At 31.4% G+C, this 21,744-nt stretch overlaps 2 protein-coding genes across 2 annotated transcripts in view; one reads left to right on the top strand and one right to left on the bottom strand.

Annotated features, from left to right (window-relative positions):
* The first annotated feature begins 194 nt into the window (after positions 1 to 194).
* Positions 195 to 11,623, top strand: LOC134707126 (neurogenic differentiation factor 6-A-like). The gene is made up of 2 exons (XM_063566659.1): positions 195 to 482; positions 9,798 to 11,623. Exon 2 carries the CDS (start codon positions 9,803 to 9,805, stop codon positions 10,871 to 10,873), a length of 1,071 nt encoding a protein of 356 aa, XP_063422729.1. The 5' UTR covers positions 195 to 482; positions 9,798 to 9,802; the 3' UTR covers positions 10,874 to 11,623.
* Positions 11,624 to 15,939: 4,316 nt separating this feature from the next.
* The window catches only part of LOC134705749 (uncharacterized), a 32,075-nt gene continuing 26,270 nt past the window's right edge, over positions 15,940 to 21,744 (bottom strand). Inside the window, exon 5 of the mRNA XM_063564468.1 lies at positions 15,940 to 16,055. Coding sequence (XP_063420538.1) covers positions 15,940 to 16,055 — 116 coding nt within the window. The remainder of the gene's footprint in view (positions 16,056 to 21,744) is intronic.

Here is a 21,744-nt window from a genome sequence, read left to right on the forward strand (position 1 = left end):
AACGGCAGTAAAAATTGCAGATTATTTTCGGAGTTATATGTTCTTTTTTTCTTTATTTTTAGTCTTAAACTTAAATACTCGATCTTATTTTCCGTGAAATTTACTTTTTCTATAAGAGGTGTAGTGGTGTATTGAATTTTTGCTTTGTATGAAACAATTTGATTAGTCCGAACCCAAATGATCAACCAATCAGCGCGGAGGAATAACGGTAGAAGTTTTAAGACAGATGGCGTAGGTCGTACTGCGGTCGGGTATTGCTATTCGTGAAGTGGTATGTATATTTGCATAATAATTAGTGTCGTTAGCGGAGAGATATAAACTGCAAAAGTTGACATATGGGATAAAAGTAGCAGCCGAAGCAACTAAAGGAACGCACCTTTTCGTAGGAGAGTATGAGTGGTATTTCCCCTAGAAATTGGATTTAATATGCAGCACTGTTCCTGATAAGGAAAGAACGAAGTCAAAAGAAGAAATAAAAAAATGTAAGTATTAGTTTAATATCCTTATAAATGAGCATCACATTAACTTACTCATCATTTACAGTTGTTATTTTTTTTTTATTATAACTGATATTTCGAAATAAAACTTTTCGTCTAAAAATACAAATAAGGAAAAAAAATTTTTTTTTATATAATATTATATATTTATAAAATAAACGAAAAAAAATGGATAAAAAAATATTTATACATCAAATTCCAGATGAATACAGATATTATCTATAATATTAAAGAGCACTTTTTTGTCTTTTTTGTACATAAATTGAAAATAAATTAATTTAGATAAACATGATTATTCTAGTATTATCTCTTTTGACAAATATGCAAATATCATTAAAAAAAGTATATGTGAAGTTAAAAACGAAAAATATTATTATCTATATATAGAAAACTATACTATGAGATTAAAAGAAAAGACGGGTTTTAAAACTAAATTTAATATGACAAACAAAAATTAATTATCCGGAAAAAAAATTATGATCGTTGTAATTATATTCAACAATATATTATAATTAAATAAGTAATTGAAATTTTACGACCCTAATTATTGGTCTTATGATATCAATGATTATTGGTCTGAAGGCATTAATTAGAAAGCCTTAACCTCAGATGAAATTACCATAACCGGAGTTTATGATCGTTTAAACATGCTGACCGTCTGGTTTAAGCAGATGACTACTTTAAGACTCTAGGTGAAACATGAACTACAGGGGGAGATGTAAGGCTATCGTTGGGTCATTTTGATGAAATATATTTGAGATAATCTTGCATAAATTTAAATTAATAATATCTTTATATGCAAATTTTTAACCAGCCATTCATGGCAATGGACCTTCAAATGACATATTCAATTGACCACAGTCCCACAAGAAAGAATGCTTAAAGTAGTCAGCTTATACGATATATTTTAACATTATTGGAACATTCTCCATTTGCAAATATAATTAGATTTTTCTTACTAGATATATCTTTTCTGAATGTTCTTACTTTATAACTGGGGCCTAGTTTTATACACTGGTGTATATCATCACTATATGCGTGATATGAGTTAAATACTTCTTATTATGCTATACACTGTTACACATATATAATGTAACGCATTTCTAATATTGGTGTAAATTCTTTAGCATTGAGAAAATAAAATAAAATATACACATTCAGTAATCGTCTCTTTATTTTGACTGCACATTCTTTATTTCTCTCTATTACACGGATAAATGTAAAGATAGTGTTTGATAAGCGCCAAATTTCCTAAAGAATACAGCCTATGTTTTAATATATTTGAAAGGCAGTAAGGTTTGACAACCCGGTAAAAAAACTAAAAGTTTCCTAGAAATACCATATGAGTAAACCATTTTCTGTGTTAAGTTCAGTAAGATAAGATAACTGTTAATTTAACGTTGTCTTTTGTTTAATTATAAAGGGTTTGAAAAAGTTCTACCTTTCTGACACCCTCTTGTAATATACTAAAAACCTATATCCGATTTTATGAGTGTTCAATTCATAATCTTCAAAAAAAGTTGATTAACATATTTTTTAAGTAGAAACATAAACAAATACATGAACATTTTTTTATTTTGAAATATTATTAGAAACGCCAATGTTGAAGTTTCTGCAAATAACGGATTTTTTTGTTATATTAAATGTATTACACATTATTGTGGGCTCCTATAAGGACTGTACAACGGTTAAGCATTATCGTGTCCGCTCTTAGATGACTATTGATGACTATTAAGATGGATGACACAATAGCTATACATTATGGTGTCCTCTCTAAGACGGATTAAACAATAGTTATACATTATGGTGTCCTCTGAGTCTCGAAGATGGATGACACAATAGTTATACATTATGGTGTCCTCTTTTAGACGGAGTAAACAATAGTTATACATTATGGTGTCCTCTCTAAGACGGATTAAACAATAGTTTTTACTATACAAATCCTCGGTTATACATATAATAGTGTCCTCTCCATTTAAGATAGATAACATACAAATTATACATAATGACTGGGACTATAATAGTCCCAGATAATGGTGTCCTCTCTTATATTGATTACACAATGGGTATACTTTGTGGTGTTCTCTCTAAGGTGAACTCCGCAAATACATTATGGTGTCTAAGATGAATGACATTGACTGATTTTGATGGTTTGTTGCTTAACGTCCAGTGGCAAATATTTCATGCATGTTCAGGACGAGAATAAGTTAATAATAAATACAATATGTAGGTCTTGTAATAATAGAGGCCATCCGGGATGATGGTCGCGGACATTTGGACTGCATCTGGAGAATGAGGGTATTTTGGATAGGGACATAGACAATAGCAATACATCAAGTTATGATGTCCTCTGTAACAATATTTGTTAAATGGGGATACATTCTTAATCTTCTGCAAGAAAATTGTAATACACACGATTCGACCATGAATTTAGGCTCTATTTTTTTTTAATTTATTTAAAAAAAGGCCACTCGTTCGCACCAAGTTATTTTTTACTGTAAATATTTACATGTGTGTCTGCTACAAATACAAAGAAATACGTAGACCCTAAGTTTAAATCCTCGTTTTCTCAATCATCCGTACCCATATTATTACGATCTTTTAATGTTAATTTATTGCAGAACGAAAAAGATTGGGATAATTAAGACTAATTCTCCATAGCTCTGTATTCCTGATTTATTGGTCATTTTATTTCCTTTCCGATAATGTTCTGTATAACTGTAGTCATTTTTATGGTCATCCAACCAAATAAACAACATCCATGACATTGGCGATTGTTTGTATTAGGAGATTTATAAAAATTCAAAGATGTTATCAAAGCAGATGCTAGGATTAACACCTATGTCCTCTGGTGCCTCGAGGACAGAAGATGTTCGGTCTCGTGTCGACGACATGGTCTCGTGAGATTAGAATTAGACAAGCACCTGTAATTAATTATTGATACAATAATACCAATTGTCACGTAGAATCGGTCCTCATTTCTTTGATCATTGTCGGATTTTTATTGTAAATAAGTCAATTTTTGTTAATATTTTACATTTTAATCAGTCAAATGTCAGTTATTTTATCTTAAGGTTGTAATTCGAAACAAGTCTAAATTACTTAAAATCTCAAAGGTCTAATAATAAAGCGTTATACAATTACAGTTGAAAGATTTAGCACGCAAAGAATGACGGAAAATATAGATTGTGCCTTTAATTAAGATGCTAATTTAATATTCCCGTTTTTATCCAAAATATCAAATAAATGCCCCCAAAAATGCAAAGAAAATGTATATATGTTAAATCAATACCTAATAGATAACAAAGAATGACAATAATCCGGAAATTTGCGTCTTGTAATTTTTCGAAGCAGGTTCGTTATCGTTATAGGAACAAACTTGTTTTTGCATGGATAGTCATACCATGCAATAACCTATATATCAACTCTTGCACACAGTTTCTTAAAGTAATAGGCAGATGATTAAGATACACATTCTTTGCGAATAAATCCCAGTTGAAAAGACAAACTCGTTAAAAATGTATAACGTGAAAGTCCATCGAGATTTATGTGTCTGTTATATACCCATGAATCCACCCTACAACATATTCATTTACTGGGTAATTTTCATCAAATGACTCATTATTCTTATGGTAAACATGTACAATTGAGATCATTATTGTAGAGAAACTGAACTTTAGAAGCACAATGCACACTGGCCTGCTAATAAAAATGAGGAAGAAAAAAGGTCATCGCTATGACTCAATAGTTGATTCATCTCTCATAGGACCTTTAACAATATTAAGATAGTCAATGATAATTTTACCATTACTAAGTGTTAAATTTCCAGTTTTTCTCTGGTTTATGGATATTAATTGTATTTATTATCAAAGTCCAAAATATTTTATGAATACCCCTTGAGGTTCGTTGATAGAGATCGTCCATCGATACAAACAAAGGAACCATTTGCCAATGATATCGTTTTAATTCAATCCTTTTATCCTTCCCCACTCTGTATCTTTCCCTCGAGGATATTATCATGAAGAAAAAAACTTTCGCTTCTGATAAAATGATAAAAGTTTTAACAAAGAAAAAATTCCAAGAAATAGATGTATTGCATATGAACCGTCATTGGTAATTGGTCAATATTTTATAAATAGTCCACCTTCAAAGAAAAATTAAGTCAAACTAAATTGTTTTAAACATACCCGAATCATTTGATTTGGTGTATAATAGCTATTTATAGGCTCATCACCGGCGGTGTACCAATGTGGGAAAGGGATGTTCATTAATTTGGCTGTTCTGGACATTCAGGGTTCGACGGTACTATACCGTGACTTAATCTTTTCATAGCAATAACACCATTTTTAAACGTGAAATTTCTCTTATTTGGATTCCTGTAATGGTCGATTTTCGATTTTGTACACTATGTGTACCTGTTCTGTTTCTATATGATCAATATAAATATACGTTAAAGGAAGAGAGTACAAAGCTTTTGTAGCATCTGAATGGATCGCAACGAATAGCAACAGTGCAGAGGGTCTTAAAATATATTGTTGTAAACATTCAGACCCGATACAATCCATTCATGTTAACACTACCACTTGTGATCGATTCCCAATGTTTTATACATTTCTAGACTGTTAATTCGTATGGTATTGGTTTTGCTGAGGTCTTGGGTATATTCTGAACTATTTGCCACTGAACGTTTAGCACCCAGTAATCATCAGTTATGTTTTGTTCCAAAATGCACGCGCTTAACATGCAATAATTCTAAACCAATCGTTGCTTCATATGGAGTCTCTGTTGTGATCGTTTTATTTACTATTTAATTAAAGAGGTGCCATTTTCCCCATAACTTTTATTTCACCCCGTTTTCAAAATCTTAGTAATATTCGATGCAATCTACTATAATTTATTTTAGCATGGAAGAGTATAAATAATTATTACATGCTTACAGTATTTTTACACATATAAATTGCCCATCAATTCGACATGACATTCTTCCCATTGCCACTGTGTCTTCTGCCCTAAATAATGTCATCCTTTTCTGTGACTTAAAATTAGAAGTTTCAAATAAATTTGCTACATTTCAAATGAATGAAAAACGCCCAAAACCGAAACGTTTTAATTTGTATCTAGGATTATTTGATATTAATTCCTTTTAAATTCAAATATAAATTACAATAAATAATAGCAGTAAATAGACAATTTCCCAGAATTTAAATTCAATTCATGTTTTGCTCGGTTGATGCTCAGTACGGATTACATCGGAGAATGAAATATATATTGTCACTCTAAATGTAATGTGATATTTTGATACATTTTACCGAATAGCGTTCAATATTAGCGTAAATCGTATTAATAAAGGTTATTTCTCTATAAACCGACAAATTATCTGACATATGGGAAAACATTTCTCCCGAGCAGGAATTGATTTATAATGTGTACTACCTGCTCTTTGTCATTTAAATTCATAGCAGTTGTAATCACCCTACTCAATTTTAATATCAAATGTTTAATTCTATATAATAATTATAAAATCTAATTCCTCCATCATTTTATAATTCATTTTCGGTTGAAGCGCCTGTTATAAATGTTGTTTGTTGACAAAAATGAACAGATGGGACAATTTATAAAAATCAACATCCTCATCAAATCATTCTCTCGTTTTATGACGTAATTTCACGCGCAGCAGACTTGCTAGTACTTTTCTGTTCATCTTGAAAAAAGTCACATATGTCGATGTAAAAACATTCTGTTACAATTAGTTATATTAAATTTATAACTGGTTTTCAGTAGTCAACTATACATATAGTCAGTCAGTTTAAATTGGTAAACTTGAAATATAGACATGTCCATATCCATTCACACTCAGTGTATCCCAAAACTCTTAACAAAGTTGATCATAAAAGGAGGATTCCTTGAAACAGATTTAACACAGAAACACCATACAGTGTCGCGGACAGACATGTGTATTATTAATTTTTAGTTTGTTCACATACTTTGCATAATTCCCTCTTTTTCCAGAAGTTTTACGTAGATTTTAATTTTATTCTATGTAATTTTCAAATGCAACTGTCATAATTATTTTGATAGATGTAATTTAATGTCTATTACATCATGTCAACTGTTTTTCTTTTCTTCCAAATATAATTTCAAGCGAGTACGAGCTGGGCTTTGCTACTTTGCAGTCCAAATAAATTTAACTTAATAAATAAATATGTACTTATAGACAAGAGATGCGAAAGATACCAGAGGGACAGTCTAACTCATAGACCGATTGATGTGTGTAACCTTGATTTATATTCTTCATGATTCATGTATTATATGTCTCTGTTGTAACTATGATTAACTTTTCTTAAATCCTGGTCATCCTTTTTTTTACCCCCTCATTGAAAATTAAGCGAGTTTTGTATTTCAATAACAGATCGGTCATTTTTTATACAACTGCCTTATTTTTATGATATTTTGACTTTTAGTAAAGTGTTATTCAAATGCAGCCAACCATGACCAGATATGTCATTTTAAGAAATAAAATATTTCATTATCTATTGTAAACGACATCTTTAAACATATGAAAAGGGTTTTCTTAAATCGTTTGTCGCGTGCCATCAGTCAACTATTCACTTGATTAGGCATGTTTGCAATTCAAAGGAGTTTATTAATCTGCGAAATGTAAAGGATAAGACATTTGATGCAAAATATTTGTTGACATTAAGTGGACTTGTTTGACAAAATTGTCCTTCCGTTATCTATCTTTCGGGAAAACATGCCATTCAGCAGGCGTCAAAATTGCTATTTGTAATGTTTATTAGTTTGACACGCGACGTCGCGTGTAGGTCACGTGTTATAATCCATTTTTTTTTTTTTAAGAATAGGTTAGCTACAAATTTAATATAATGTGTCTACTAAACTTCGGAAGGAAGTGAAGTTAACCTTTTATTGGAATCAATTACTAAATATCACAACACCTAACCACAAAGAACGACCACCCGTTCTGAAGGGATATAATATCTCCCACACGTGTTACATGGAATGGTCAATAAAATTTATTTTCTAAATTGTATCATAATGCTTAGTACGACTGAATTAAAATCGGGTTCATCGAGAAGGGAGAGATTTGATATTATCTTTTTTTTTTTGTGAAATACAATTTTCCTATTTTTATTTTTTTTTACCTTTAATCCAGAGACATGCTATGTCTGCTTTAATCAACTAAAAACAAATGTTAATAGTATGCTGTTTATTCCAAAGATTCACTTAACTTAGGACACATATCATTCGAAGTGCAAGTAAAACACGGTTGAACTTGCATAAGAGTCAGAACTTAACACAAAAGTATGACTATACATAGTTTGTGCCACATGCCCACATGATAATTAAATTATTTATTCAAGTATTTTTAAGTTAATTCATATTTTATAAACAACAGTCAGAGAACCGAACATTGTTCTATAAATGTAGAATCTTATGTAAAATGTTAGTCACAGATTGTTCAGAAGTTATAACATAAATGCCATTATTCTTTTTTTAATCACAGGGACATTTTTGATGATTTGTGTTTTTAATTTCAAGAAAAATATATTTTGTTATACAAAACCTTTTCCAACGATTTTATTTTTAGACGCAGATGACAATTCCATGATAATAATAACTAAATATACAAACAAGAAACTGAGGTGAACAGTGCCAGGGTAACCAGTATCATAGCAGCTTAGTAAATGTCACGAAAGTTTTAATACTATAACTGCCATTGACTTCCCCGTCACAATAGTGAAGTGTTTGTTTGACATATTTGGTCAACATCGATTTAATTTTATCAAAGGATTTAGCGTAAAATTAAATACAGTTCTGAATCTTTACGTAAACAACGATTGCTACGTGATTTACCGTTATTTCCGATACTCCTCTTTACGCATGCTCAAACATCACATTTGGTACTGTCTGAACAGATGGCCTCTCTGAATAACAAACAGAAAGAAGTGTTGGTCCGTACTCAAGTGCTTAACAATAAACGTAGAAATGATTTGATTTAAAGCTCCGTGTCTTAATGAAGTCAAATTTCTTTTGAAAGTCTCAATAGGACCTGTTATAGATTGATAATTGATTCATGGTTGAATAAAAAGTTAACGGTATTCGGAAAGATGAATGATCTCCGGAACAAAATAAAGAAACACGGTATTGAGAGCTTGCTAATTACAAAATGGGTATTTATGATCATTCAATTAATTTTATTTTTGATGTCTTTCGGTGAATAAATTTCTCCACAAAAATCTGTCAAATAATGAACAATCGTCGTTTAATCACTGATTAAACTTAAATCCAAGAAAAAGTAACAGACTTTGTCATGCATCAAACGATATTGAAATCAAAACTGAACGTAAGGGAGCAGGGGTTTTGTTTTAAATTATATTTTTTTCTAAAGAGAGGCATGTTTTTAAATATTTTGTTTTGAAAACTTGATTTATCAAATAACTCAAATGTTATAATCATCAATTTCCGTGAAAAATAAAAAAATAAATAAAATAAAATTAGTACAAACATATCTTTTCATATCGATTCAAACTACAATGTTATAACTAAGTATAACTTTGAATCAAACTACTTAGAATGACTGTGATTCAATATACTTGGTATCACTATGATTCAAAATACTCAATATAACTTTGAATTAAAATACTTTGTATGACTATGAATCAAAGTATTTAAGTCAACCTAGCAAAATGATACGATATCATTAATTTTCCGTGGATTTAGTTTGTACTTCAGAAATAATTTCATTGAAACAAAGTTTTGTTTCCCGATTCTATTTTCCACACATTTGAAAGGTTTAAAACATTTAGTGATGTTTTCCAAATATTTATTGAAAAATTTAAGATTACAACACTGAAAGTATAATTTTCTTTTAAAATACATGTACAACCCATGTATGATTTATTATACCATTTCAACCAACATGCAACATTCGGGAAGTATTAAAAAAATGAAGTACAGGATTAAGGTGATAAGTGTTGTATCTGTTATTTCATAAGCAAACTTATTCTTTATTCAAAAAGACCTACTAGTGTAACATATTTTAGCAACTTTTTACCAAGAAATAACTCATGAGGATAGCGTAGAAACAAAAACTGCATACAAATAGACTGCCATCGCCACCCGAACAATTGACTAAAGTACATATATTAACCACTTATATTGAAAAAATACAACACCGTTTATGTTTTCTTTGATACAAATGAATAGATGCAACCATAAACAATAGGAGAATACTGTGTCAAAGCAAATATCTTGTAACCAATGATTTCTTTTTTATTTTAGAAATCATGCCTTGTAAGTCCATATCAGATTTAGAGAAAGAGATAGAGGAACTCGAAAAGCTTGAAGTTGCCGGTTTGCTAGAGGAAGGTAACGACGACGATTCGTCTGATTTAGATGAAGGAAGCGAAAATGACGAATATGACCTTGAAAAGCAAAAGAAAAAGAAGCATAAAAACGAAACGAAGGAAGGAAGTCCAGAGCAGAAAACACCAAAGAAAAGGGGACCAAAAAAGAAAAAGATGACGAAAGCAAGGTTGGCAAAGCTACGTCTGAGAAGAATGAAAGCAAACACACGTGAAAGAAACAGGATGCACGGACTGAATGATGCTCTTGATATTTTACGTGAGCATGTGCCATGTTACTCGAAAACTCAAAAACTATCAAAAATAGAAACCCTCCGACTTGCCAGAAATTACATAAGTGCCTTAGCTGAAATTCTAAAAACAGGACAAAAACCGGACAGTATTTCTTTTGCCAAATCGTTATCGAAAGGTTTATCACAAAATACGATGAATTTAGTTGCTGGTTGTCTACAACTTAACCCGAGGACACTGCTACCAGAGTCGGCCTTTGGAAAACCATACCAATTTTACTATAACAATTCCTTCGATTATCCTAATTCTCCTAATTCCAATAACATTTCGTTTTCGAATTCGTACCCGATTTGTTCTCAGAACGGACCATATCCACAAATTCCAAACGACCTTGACGATGGTCAACCATTGTCTCATTATCCGTTGTCACCAGTCCATAATTCAATTGTTCCGTCACAAGGCGTTTCGCAACCAATTTGTTTTGATAACATGCGAAATACTAGTCCACTGCAAGCCCAAACGGCAAACGCATCTCTTCAGTACGAGGCTGTAACATCTTCATACTACATGCGCTGTGATAATGTAATAGACAATTTCAGTTGTAATATGTCACGTGCTGCTCTCCCGACAACACAACAATCATCTTTCAATTCTACTGCTGTCCCAGAATGCAATTCGTACGTCCTCTTGGATGATATACCAGACATTGTAATGGATACAAACAGTCACATGACAAATACATCGTCCAATATTTTTATTTAAGTATTCAGTTGTGAATTTTTATTACTACTTCAGTTAACTCATAGGTTATTCAGATCTTTCACACATTTACTTTAACATTTATGCAAGTGACTGAAAGGATAACCACTATGAGTTCAGCCGTCCAATTTCATGGCAACTGTTTCCAAACTTTGAGTTCTGCAAGCATATGTGTGAGAAATTAATTCCATTTACTTCATTGGCATGACGGACTACAATAAGGAAGTTTTTTTTTTTTTTTTACAATTTTCGAACAATTTCGGTAAAAATGTCAGAAGATATCTTTTTATAGAAGCAATATTTGTCTTATCAAAAGAAGATGCCCGATCATGGCAATACTAGCAGACTCTGCGATACAGTGATTTGTATTTTGTTAGAGACAGAACGGTCTTGACCGTTATATATATATTAATTTTCTCGTTTTATATCATCAAATAATAAGTAAGTAAAGCAGTCGACTTGCCAATGACTACGTATTTTTGTAATTCATTTGTCATTTTTTTTTATTTGTAATCACGCGTGTTATATTTGATATAAACTCACTTTTATGTGCCTTCTCATTTATAATGTATGTTTTAATTATACATTTTGAACATTTACATGTACTTGTATCACGATTGTGCCTGTCAACTTGCAGCAAACAAATTCTAGTCACAAAGTCACATTTATTTATATCTGTATATTTTGCTATAAGTATTTGATATTATATTGAATAAATTTACATGTTCTAACTATCAAAATAGTTGGTTATTAAAAAATATGCTACCGTATATAAATGCTTATCTTTTATCATGTAATTACATTACAGTTCTAATAGACATCGAAAACAGCAGGTTATAATGAACAATTGGTCGGAAATATGGAAATGTCAGAAAGCAAATACTATTACGAAGTATAACCGTACATAAAACAAGAGAAAAACAATAATACAAAGTATGACTGCACTCAGTTTAACAACACTCTTTATTAAAGAGTCACAACTAAATTAAAAGGATACAGGGGGAAATAAAGAAAAAACATACTTATCTATTATCATATAGTAAAGACATTTTAAAAGAACTGCAAAAGGACAAACCATTTTCCATTGAACATCAGTTTTATTTTACCTTATTTGTTATAGGGGGTTTTGGGAGTTATCTGGTTAGAAGCGTTATTTTATACAAAAAGCAACTGGAACTATATAAATATGCTGATGAGGATGATATGATTTTTTCGCCAACGACGAAACTCTCAGAAAGCGAAACATAGGGATTATGATAAGGCGCTGGTGGCTTAAACTCTTTGTAGAAAGATTTGAATTTCAGGGGTAGAACACCTAGTGGCTTAGTACTATCTTGTATTCGACCTTAAGTTCCCATCTGTGTTATGTCAATTGTTCTTGACTTCATTTTCATAGTTTCGCGACTGCTTAAAACATATATGTATGATAGTTTTTTGTCATGTGAATTTCTCATTTGTTATAAGTACAAATAATAAGATAACTATTTTTGGTATATGGATTTATTGCACGACCTACATATGAGAATAAGGAGATGTGGTATGATTGCCAATGAGACAACTATCCACTGAAATTCAAATGAAATGAACGTAAGTAACTATAGTCAACCGAACGGCATTAAGCAAAACACCAATATAGTCGGCTTTAAAAGGCCTTGACATAAAAAACTTAGAAACAATTTAGTTGTGAAAACGAACGGCCTAATATATAACAAAACAATTTACGAAAAACAAGTATGAAAGACATGAACAACACAAACGAACGACAGGTTTCTGGCTTGGGACTGGCACATATAAAATGTAGCGAGATTAAACCAGTTTGCTGGATACAAAGCTGATATCACAGGAGTAACGAACGGACGTGGCAGCGTATCTATACATCCCACAACAAAAAGAAACCAATTAAAGATCTGCGATTACTAGATGTCACTGACAACTAATAAAAATCATGTATCTAAGACTAAAAATCATTCAGTACACATCCAAAACATTTTAATTAAAGAAGTCATTAAGGGTATACGACACAGTTTCGATCCAACAGTCAATTTTTACGAAAATTTGAATACAAGCAATTTTTCACCTTGTGAATTCAAATATGTTATAAAAATATACCTTTAAGTGAAAATTTAGAGATGAATTGGGTCGAAATTTAAGACATTTACCTGAAGTTTCAAGTAAATTTCTTTCATTTGGATAGCCAAATTAAACTTGTTTTGTTTCACAGTACGGCCTTCAACAATGAGCTAATTCCATACTGCAGAATCTGCCATAAAAGGCACCGAGATGACAAATATAAACCATTCTTAAGAGAAAAATAATGGAATAATTATTATACAAAAAATGGACGAAAAACAAATATGTAACACAGCGACAAACTCATGTCTTGGGACAGGCACATATATACAGTATGTGGCCGGGTTAAAAATGGTAGTGGGATCCCAACCGTCCAATAACCTGGGACAGTGGTTTAACTATACAAAATAAGAACGAACTATAACCAGAGGCTCTAAAGAGCCTGTGTCGCTCACCTTGGTATATGTGAATTAAACAAAGGAAGCAGACAGTTCATGACAAATTTGTGTTTAGGTGATTGTGATGTGTTTGTATATCTTACTTTACTGAACATTCTTGCTCCTTACAATTATCTCTATCAATAATGAACTTGTCCGTGTAGTTTCAGTGGAAAATGTTAGTAAAAATTTACAAATTTTATGAAAATTGTTAAAAATTGACTATATAGGACAATAACTTCTTAGGGGGTCAATTGACCATTTTGGTCATTTTGACTTATTTTTGAGTCTTAAATTGCTCTACATTATTGCTGTTTACAGTTTATCTCTATCTATAATAATATTCAAGATAATAACCCAAAACAGCAAAATTTCCTTAAAATTACCAATTTAGGGGCAGCAACATAACATCAGGTTGTCTGATTCATCTAAAAATTTCAGGGCAGATAGATGTTGACAAGATAATTTTTTTTACCCCGTGTCCGATTTGATCTAAATGCTTTGGGTTTTGAGTTATAAGCCAAAAACTGCATTTTACCCCTATGTTCTATTTTTAGCCGTAGCAGCCATCTTGGTTGGTTTGCCCGGTCACAAAACACAATTTTTAAACTAGATATCCTAATAATGATTCTGGCTATGTTTGGTAAAATTTGGCCCAGTAGTTTCAGAGGAGAAGATTTTTGTAAAAGTTCACTAAGATTTATGAAAAATGGTTAAAAATTGACTATAAAGGGCAATAACTCCTAAAGGGGTCAACTGACCATTTTGGTCATGTTGACTTATTTGTAAATCTTACTTTGCTGAACATTATTGCTGTTTACAGTTTATCTCCATCTATAATAATATTCAAGATAATAACCAAAACAGTAAAATTTCCTTAAAATTACCAATTTAGGGGCAGCAACCAAACAATGGGTAGTCTGATTCATCTGAAAATTTCAGGGAAGATAGATTTTGACCGGATAAACAATTTAATCCCTTGTCAGATTTGCTCTAAATGCTTTGGTTTTTGAGTTATAAGCCAAAATCTGCATTTTACCACCATGTTCTATTTTTAGCCGTAGCTACCATCTTGGTTGGTTTGCTAGGTCACAAAACCCAATTTTTAAACTAGATAGCCTAATAATGATTCTGGCTATATTTGGTAAAATTTGGCCCAGCAGTTTCAGAGGAGAAGATTTTTGTAAAAGTTAACTAAGAGTTACGAAAAATGGTTAAAAATTGACTATAAAGGGCAATAACTCCTAAAGGGGTCAACTGACCATTTTGGTCATGTTGACTTATTTGTAAATCTTACTTTGCTGAACATTATTGCTGTTTACAGTTTATCTCTATCTATAATAATATTCAAGATAATAACAAAAAACAGTAAAATTTCCTTAAAATTACCAATTTAGGGGCAGCAACCCAACAATGGGTTGTCTGATTCATCTGAAAATGTCAGGGCAGATAGATCTTGACCCGATAAACAATTTTACCCCATGTCAGATTTGCTCTAAATGCTTTGGTTTTTGAGTTATAAGCCAAAAACTGCATTTTACCCCTATGTTCTATTTTTAGCCATGGCGGCCATCTTGGTTGGTTTGCCCGGTCACAAAACACAATTTTTAAACTAGATACATCAATGAGGATTGTAGCCAAGTTTGCTTTAATTTGGCCCAGCAGTTTCAGAGGAGAAGATTTTTGTAAAAGTTAACGCCGGACGACGGACGACGACGGACGCCAAGTGATGAGAAAAGCTCATTTGGCCCTTGTGAGCTAAAAATCAGTTGAAAAGGACTTAAACAGATAGAAATACCTTAAGAAATTACACTGAGTGGAAGTGGCCGGGTACTTGTACATCCCAACAACAAAAAGACAATACTATAAGTACAGATTTGAGAGTATTCGCAGTTACTGACAGCTATTGTACAAGTACAGTGCCAAGTCACATTTAATAGAGAAACACCAAAAGCCATATACATATAGACAAAGCACATTAGCAAAAATGAAAGACAAAATTACAAACATATACCATAGCACAATAACACAATGACGGGATATTTTGTACAGAGCCACGTCATATAGATATCATCAAAAATATACCATGGTGTATTATTTGAGAAGTTGATATCGAATATTTACGGAATATTTATCAACAAGGGTTTGGTATATTTGATCAACTGTATTTTACAAAAAGGACGAGACGTTTTTTGACATACCCCTGGTTCATCAACTTTCTGCACAGACACTGGTGACTTTTACAAAGGCTGCAAACTCTTGAATACCGAATAAGTTGGAAAATGTATATCACATATGCAGGTGAAGTAGGTTTATTTCTACTACTTAAGGTGAAGGAAATCGACAATTTGATTACGGACTGTCCGTTTTAAATATTCCTTTGAGTATGTTGTTTTTTTTTTATTCGAGATCTTTCTTAATCTGATCTCAAAACATGACCGTCTTACTTATTCTTTCACGAATATAAATTATGTACTAGTATAATGAAAAAAAATGTAACAAATTATAGGATTATAAAAGGTATTGGAGCTGTTTCGTTTCTGCTATACATGCTGATGTTCTTTATTCTTCTACTCCAACGACAGTAGGACAATCATTAATGTTTCTGGCAGATGTAACAGACTTCAAAACTCTTAATACATTTCCTTGACTTGGTCTTTGCAATTGTCCACGTAGACCTGTAAAAGTAAAGGAACATATAGATACCTAATTTCGTATCTTGTATGAAGGTTATATGTTAACGTTAGGTACACAAGGAAACGACAGTTATGAATTGAGACGTCTTGTATCGGTAAAAAATAAAAAAAAAAAAAAAAAAAATATTGTGGAAATTGTATGTTAAAAGCAAGGAATTATATAGATATACAATTCCTTTGTTAAAGGAAACGGAAACCAAACGAAACTAGACATTTATAATTATATCAATTATAGTTCATGTCAACAAAGGAGTGCTGAATACAGGTCTGGTGTCATCCTCACGGTTTCAGTTAAACTCATCATAGATACCATGATTAAAATTCATGCCAGAACTGCGTTTCATATACAAACGACTCAACAGTGACGTTTGAATAAAAACATTTTAAAGTCAAATAAAAAAACGAAGTTGAAGAGCATTGAGAACCTAAAATTCTTATTCCTGGGATAGAAAATGCTAAGTTTTCAGTGTTTCCAGAAATTAATGTATGACCATTCCAATGATTACCATTTTTTACACAATGGTGCTACACTTGGAAAGGAAAAATCCACAAACATGGCATTGACGAAATGTAGGATTAAATTCGATGTACTACCATGTTTATACTTTACCAACAATTTTGTATTGGGGATAATGCATTTGTTCTTCATATATTACACGATTTCATGAAAACGAAATCAGCAAATCACCCCAAAAATAGCTGTAAAAGTTGTAAGGTTTATATAAATTTAGTTAAAAGTAGTTTACCGATGTTTAAATATAATAAACCATGAAGAGGACACACACAAGTTGACAAACAAAAACTAAGGTAATCACATGAACTCCAAGATAAACTCCTGCTTTGTGTTCATCATACTCAGTGTTAATAAACAGTTTTGTTTGTTTTTTGTTTTTTGTTTTTAAGTTCTATAATTTGACAATAAAATATTTATTTTTTCTCGCTGTCGTACTATTTATTGTAGATGGTTACATCAATGTCAAAAGAAAGATAACTCAATATTTATTATTCTGCATGAAAAATAAACCTTATTTATAAAAATGTTATTTTTAAGTTTAAATGTGTTAAACCTTTTTTATTGTCCATGATTTTGAATATCAAGATAAAATCAAGTTTATTTTAGTTTTTGGTTGAAAATACTGATTCATAATTTTAATCTCAATATTGATATTTAAACAAAAAAGAAGAGATGTGGTATGATTGTAAATGAGACTATAAAAACGAGACGGGTCTAGATCACTCATCTGCTGATATGGCACCTGCTGATTTTGCACCATTAACCTGTCAATTTTACCCCTACGTAGAACAACTAAAGTTGCTTCCCATTGTACACTAACGGGTTTAAAATCAAAAATTAATGCCATGTTACTTTATATATTAAGTTGAATAACAGCTAACATTAATTATGTAAGATTGCAGGAAAGTATGATTTAAAAATGGTTTGTAAAATTTGAATTCACTTTTAAAAGTTTTGACTTTTTTTAATAGAATATAAAATTGTATTTGAGAAACAATAGCTTGTATTAATCTTGCAACGATCAAAAACAAGTGAAATGAAATTATTTAAACTTAATTAAAGGAGGAAATTAACTTATATTTCTTTAAAATATATGACTGTTAGGTTTTATTTTTCCTTAAAATTTTATTGTTTGGACACCACTAAAAGAAGTTAACCACACAATTAATATAACTGTATCTATGATTTTATAATGAACGCATGGAATGCAAAACGATTATTTGAGTAATTTACGAGATGTAAAGAGTGGGGAGGACAGCTATGTTTTTTTTTTTTGGAAAAAAATGTGTTTCCATTGAAGAAAAAAATAATTAGTTTTTGATTCTGAGAAAAAGAAATGTTTGTTTTTACCCTCAGCTGCCACTATATGATCCTATATGTAATGCCAAAATTGAATAAAAAAAGTTGTTTTCGACTTGTCGCGAAAAATCAAATGGTTGCTGACTAAATACATACAATAATTATGCATTTTATTTACTAATATTTCTATAGAGGAACCTTAATATCACTAGTGTTAATTTGCTTTGACGTTGCGCACGATATTGGTGTCACTTTGGAAATATAGGTTAGAAGGCGGGTTATTCAAATTCAAGCCCTTGTCCTATACAATAAATATCCATGTTATGCATATCATTTGAAAAGAAATAACCCACAGAAATCAATAACATAGATGATTTTGTGCTTTGTCTAATTTTAAGTGAACAGCTTTACTTATTTCGATGCCTATAACGTTATTTCCAGGGGGTGTCCCGCTGTTACAATTTTGTTTTATGTGAGTCTTTAAAATCCCAGTGCGGATTCATTAGTAAGTAGAATGGTTAAAAATTTTCAATTGTTTTGTATACATTTAACTTAAAACGAAGTAAGAGACATTTTTAACTGGAAGATCGTCAAAAGAGTTTAAATAAAAAAGAGAAAAAATGTCACAATTAGCTGCTCAACCAGTTAAACTTTTTCTGTCTTCACTTTCATAAGATAAAACGGACGAAAATGGATTTTGATAATATCAAAAAAATTATACATGTCCCGCAGAACCTATCTGAAGTCATCATTATGTAACTGCGGTCTTAATTTAAAAACATCGTCATTTTTCCCCGTGTCCAATAAAATTTCCCGATGAACAAAATAACACAATGAATAATTCAGAGGTTTTTAGTCAAGGATTTGTATAGCCATACAAATTCTTGTTTTAATAAAACGAAATTTTACCATATCTCATTTTTAGCACCTGTTAACTGATATGAATGGTAAAAACATTTAATTTTCTTTAAAACGATATGATATGTATGTGTGTTTGAGTTGCAGGTAGAAAATCCGAAACAATCTAAGATGTCCAATGAAATGTCCCCGTAACCGTAATTTGACGTTTGCGTTATAATAACGTTTAAACTGTATACAAATTTTCTTGCATATTTGGCATAACATAATTTCATGAAATGGTCTGTTCTATATAAAATAAAGTTCTCGTTTGATATGCATTAAAATACAGATCTGCATTAATTAATGCATATAAGATCGAAATGTTTTACTCGGATATTTCAAAAAGACAATGCCCCGGAGGTATAACAAAGAGATAACTTACTAATGACCACACTCCTACTTTATAAATCAAGAAGCATTTGAATACTTATTGAAAGGGCGAAATTATCAAATTACAACAACAATGTATAAACGTGTAATTGGGGAAAAGAGACAGCCTAGAAACAGGAAACGAAATATTTCCAATTTTACTATCCAATATAGGAGACGTCTTCTGGCAGAGAGAACATTGCTTAATTTTAAGAAATATAGAAGAAACTGATTGTTGAAGGCCATACAATGACCTATATAGTTGTTAATTTCTGTGTCATTTTGATCTCTTGCGGAGAAATGTCTCATTGGCAATCATACCACACCTTCTTTTTATATATCTAAATCATTTTACCAGACATCAAATTGTCATTTTGTGCTATTGTTGCAGACAATTCTTCATAAAAATTAAAAATTGTTCATGTATCTAAAATTTTGTTTTAATTCAATGGAATTTTGAATTTGCACCGGCTTGAAAAAAATAAAACCATATAAAGAAGCAACTTCGAACATCTTTTTATTTTAATCGGCATTTTCACGGTCAACGTTTGAAACTTTTCGTGGAACAACGTCTTAATCGTCGTTTTATTAGGAACGTAACTTGCAACGCTGAGTGGCACCAATATTGTGCGTAACGTAAGTATCTTTTTTCTTGTGTTCCAAGATTTGCTTTATTAATTAGTAATTATTTCAATTATTCAACATATACTGACTCTCAGTTTCACTGTGACGTTGTCTCAATACGGGTGGATACAGTACGCTACGAGAGTCTCCCAATAGATAAAAAAAAATTGTTTCGTTTGTGACGATATAATTGAAACGGAGGAGCATGTATTGACTGAATGTCCGTTCCTTTTTAATCCGTCTCTCATATGGTCCGAGACCACCATTGTCGTCCCTTGATTTTCGTACCAATATAGTCCCTAGTGTTGACAGTGGGTTACTTGCCATTAATTTTTATACCCCTTCCAAATTTATTTTCCCAAGTTTAATGCCTCAAATTGCAAGTAGGGGGATAAAACTACACTGTAAAAATATTTGGGTCCAGAATTTTAAAGGAAAGTAGTGATTTGGTCCAGCTGAAAAAGGTTGAAAATGAGCACTTCGGAAGCTGTCAAAGGATTTCAAGACGCCCTAAACATAAAATTGTCCATATTTTGAGTTAGAGGCGATGAAGTTTTCTATAATTTTGATATAATTTGTCCTAAAAGTAGTACAACACACTGTAAATGTTTCTTTGAGAAAGCGCAGGTGGGATTTTTTTAATTTTCATTTATGTTCTAAAAGAAATGCACTACGAATTAATTGTGTTCTCGGACCATATGGCATTAATAATTTTAATAGGTTTCCTTTTATAATGTGAATTGTGTATACTGTATTATTGATGGTGAGACGTTAAAAAATTATTATTGTATTGTATTGTATACCCCCACAACATTAACAGAAGAAGTATATTTAATTTACACTGATACAGTAATATTAAATTAATGGATGTTGTTTGTTTTACGTTCAGCATCAAATCTCGAGCATCAAATATTTCATGCATGCTCATGGTGATATCAAATCAATAATCTTTAATACAACCAGAAGGTCTTTAACCGAAATCAAGAATTTGTATAGTAAGATATATACAAATCCTTGCCGAAATCAATGTCGACAAACTTGAAATAACACTGGTAAATAAGGGTGTATTGGATAGAGAAATTGAAATTTAGACTTGCAACAGCCCACCTCCAGACCCTGCCAGTAGAAGTTCCTCCAGGTGTTATTAACGTGCAGAGAGCCTGGCACTCTATCACATCACGAGACAAAGGATGCAAAATCTCCTTTCTGACTAGACGTGGCTGCGTATTTATTCATCAAAAGAACGCCCAACATTCTCAGGGACTTTATTGTCGGTTCAAAGACAAAAGTGATAATATTTCTGCATGTTCCTAAGTCACTTTTGGGGTTTAACGCAAATATCATCATTTTTCAAAATATTAAAAAGGGGTCTTACAGGACTTTGCTCTTATATCAGAGTAAATTCAAATACAAATACTTCATTGGCAAAAACACAATTACATATTTCAGTGAATACAGCATAATTAAATATTTTATAGTTTTAAAAGAAGTCAAATTCACATTTCTATATACCAGATATTTATGTAGATAAGAACTTGTCACTTTCGGGCCTTTCAAAGAATTTCCTACATGTATTAGGCTGATTTTCACTACTACATATAGGAAGTATATTTAATATAATAGTTTTAAAGTTTATTCTGTTGTTATATTTTTTTATTACATTTCAGTAAAAAGTGATTTTCATCTTTTACCTCACCCGATTTACATACATGAGAAACCCGTTCATCGGTGGGTAAACCGAAATGTCGCCCTTTTTCAATAGCAAGATTGTGTGCCCTCAATCTAATTTTACACAGAGATGACCTTTCTCATATATTATTTAGAATATCAACATAAGAACTACGCTGATTTGAATTATGAAATTATTGATAAAGTTTCAGTTTTGATGAATCATGATTTTTTTATGATTGATCCTGTGTACTGATCAAATACTCGTTGTTTAAGTAGCAGTCCAGCTAAGAATCA

The sequence above is a fragment of the Mytilus trossulus genome, chromosome 2 (assembly GCF_036588685.1).
Source record: "Mytilus trossulus isolate FHL-02 chromosome 2, PNRI_Mtr1.1.1.hap1, whole genome shotgun sequence".
In the NCBI taxonomy this organism is placed as follows: Eukaryota; Metazoa; Mollusca; class Bivalvia; order Mytilida; family Mytilidae; genus Mytilus; species Mytilus trossulus.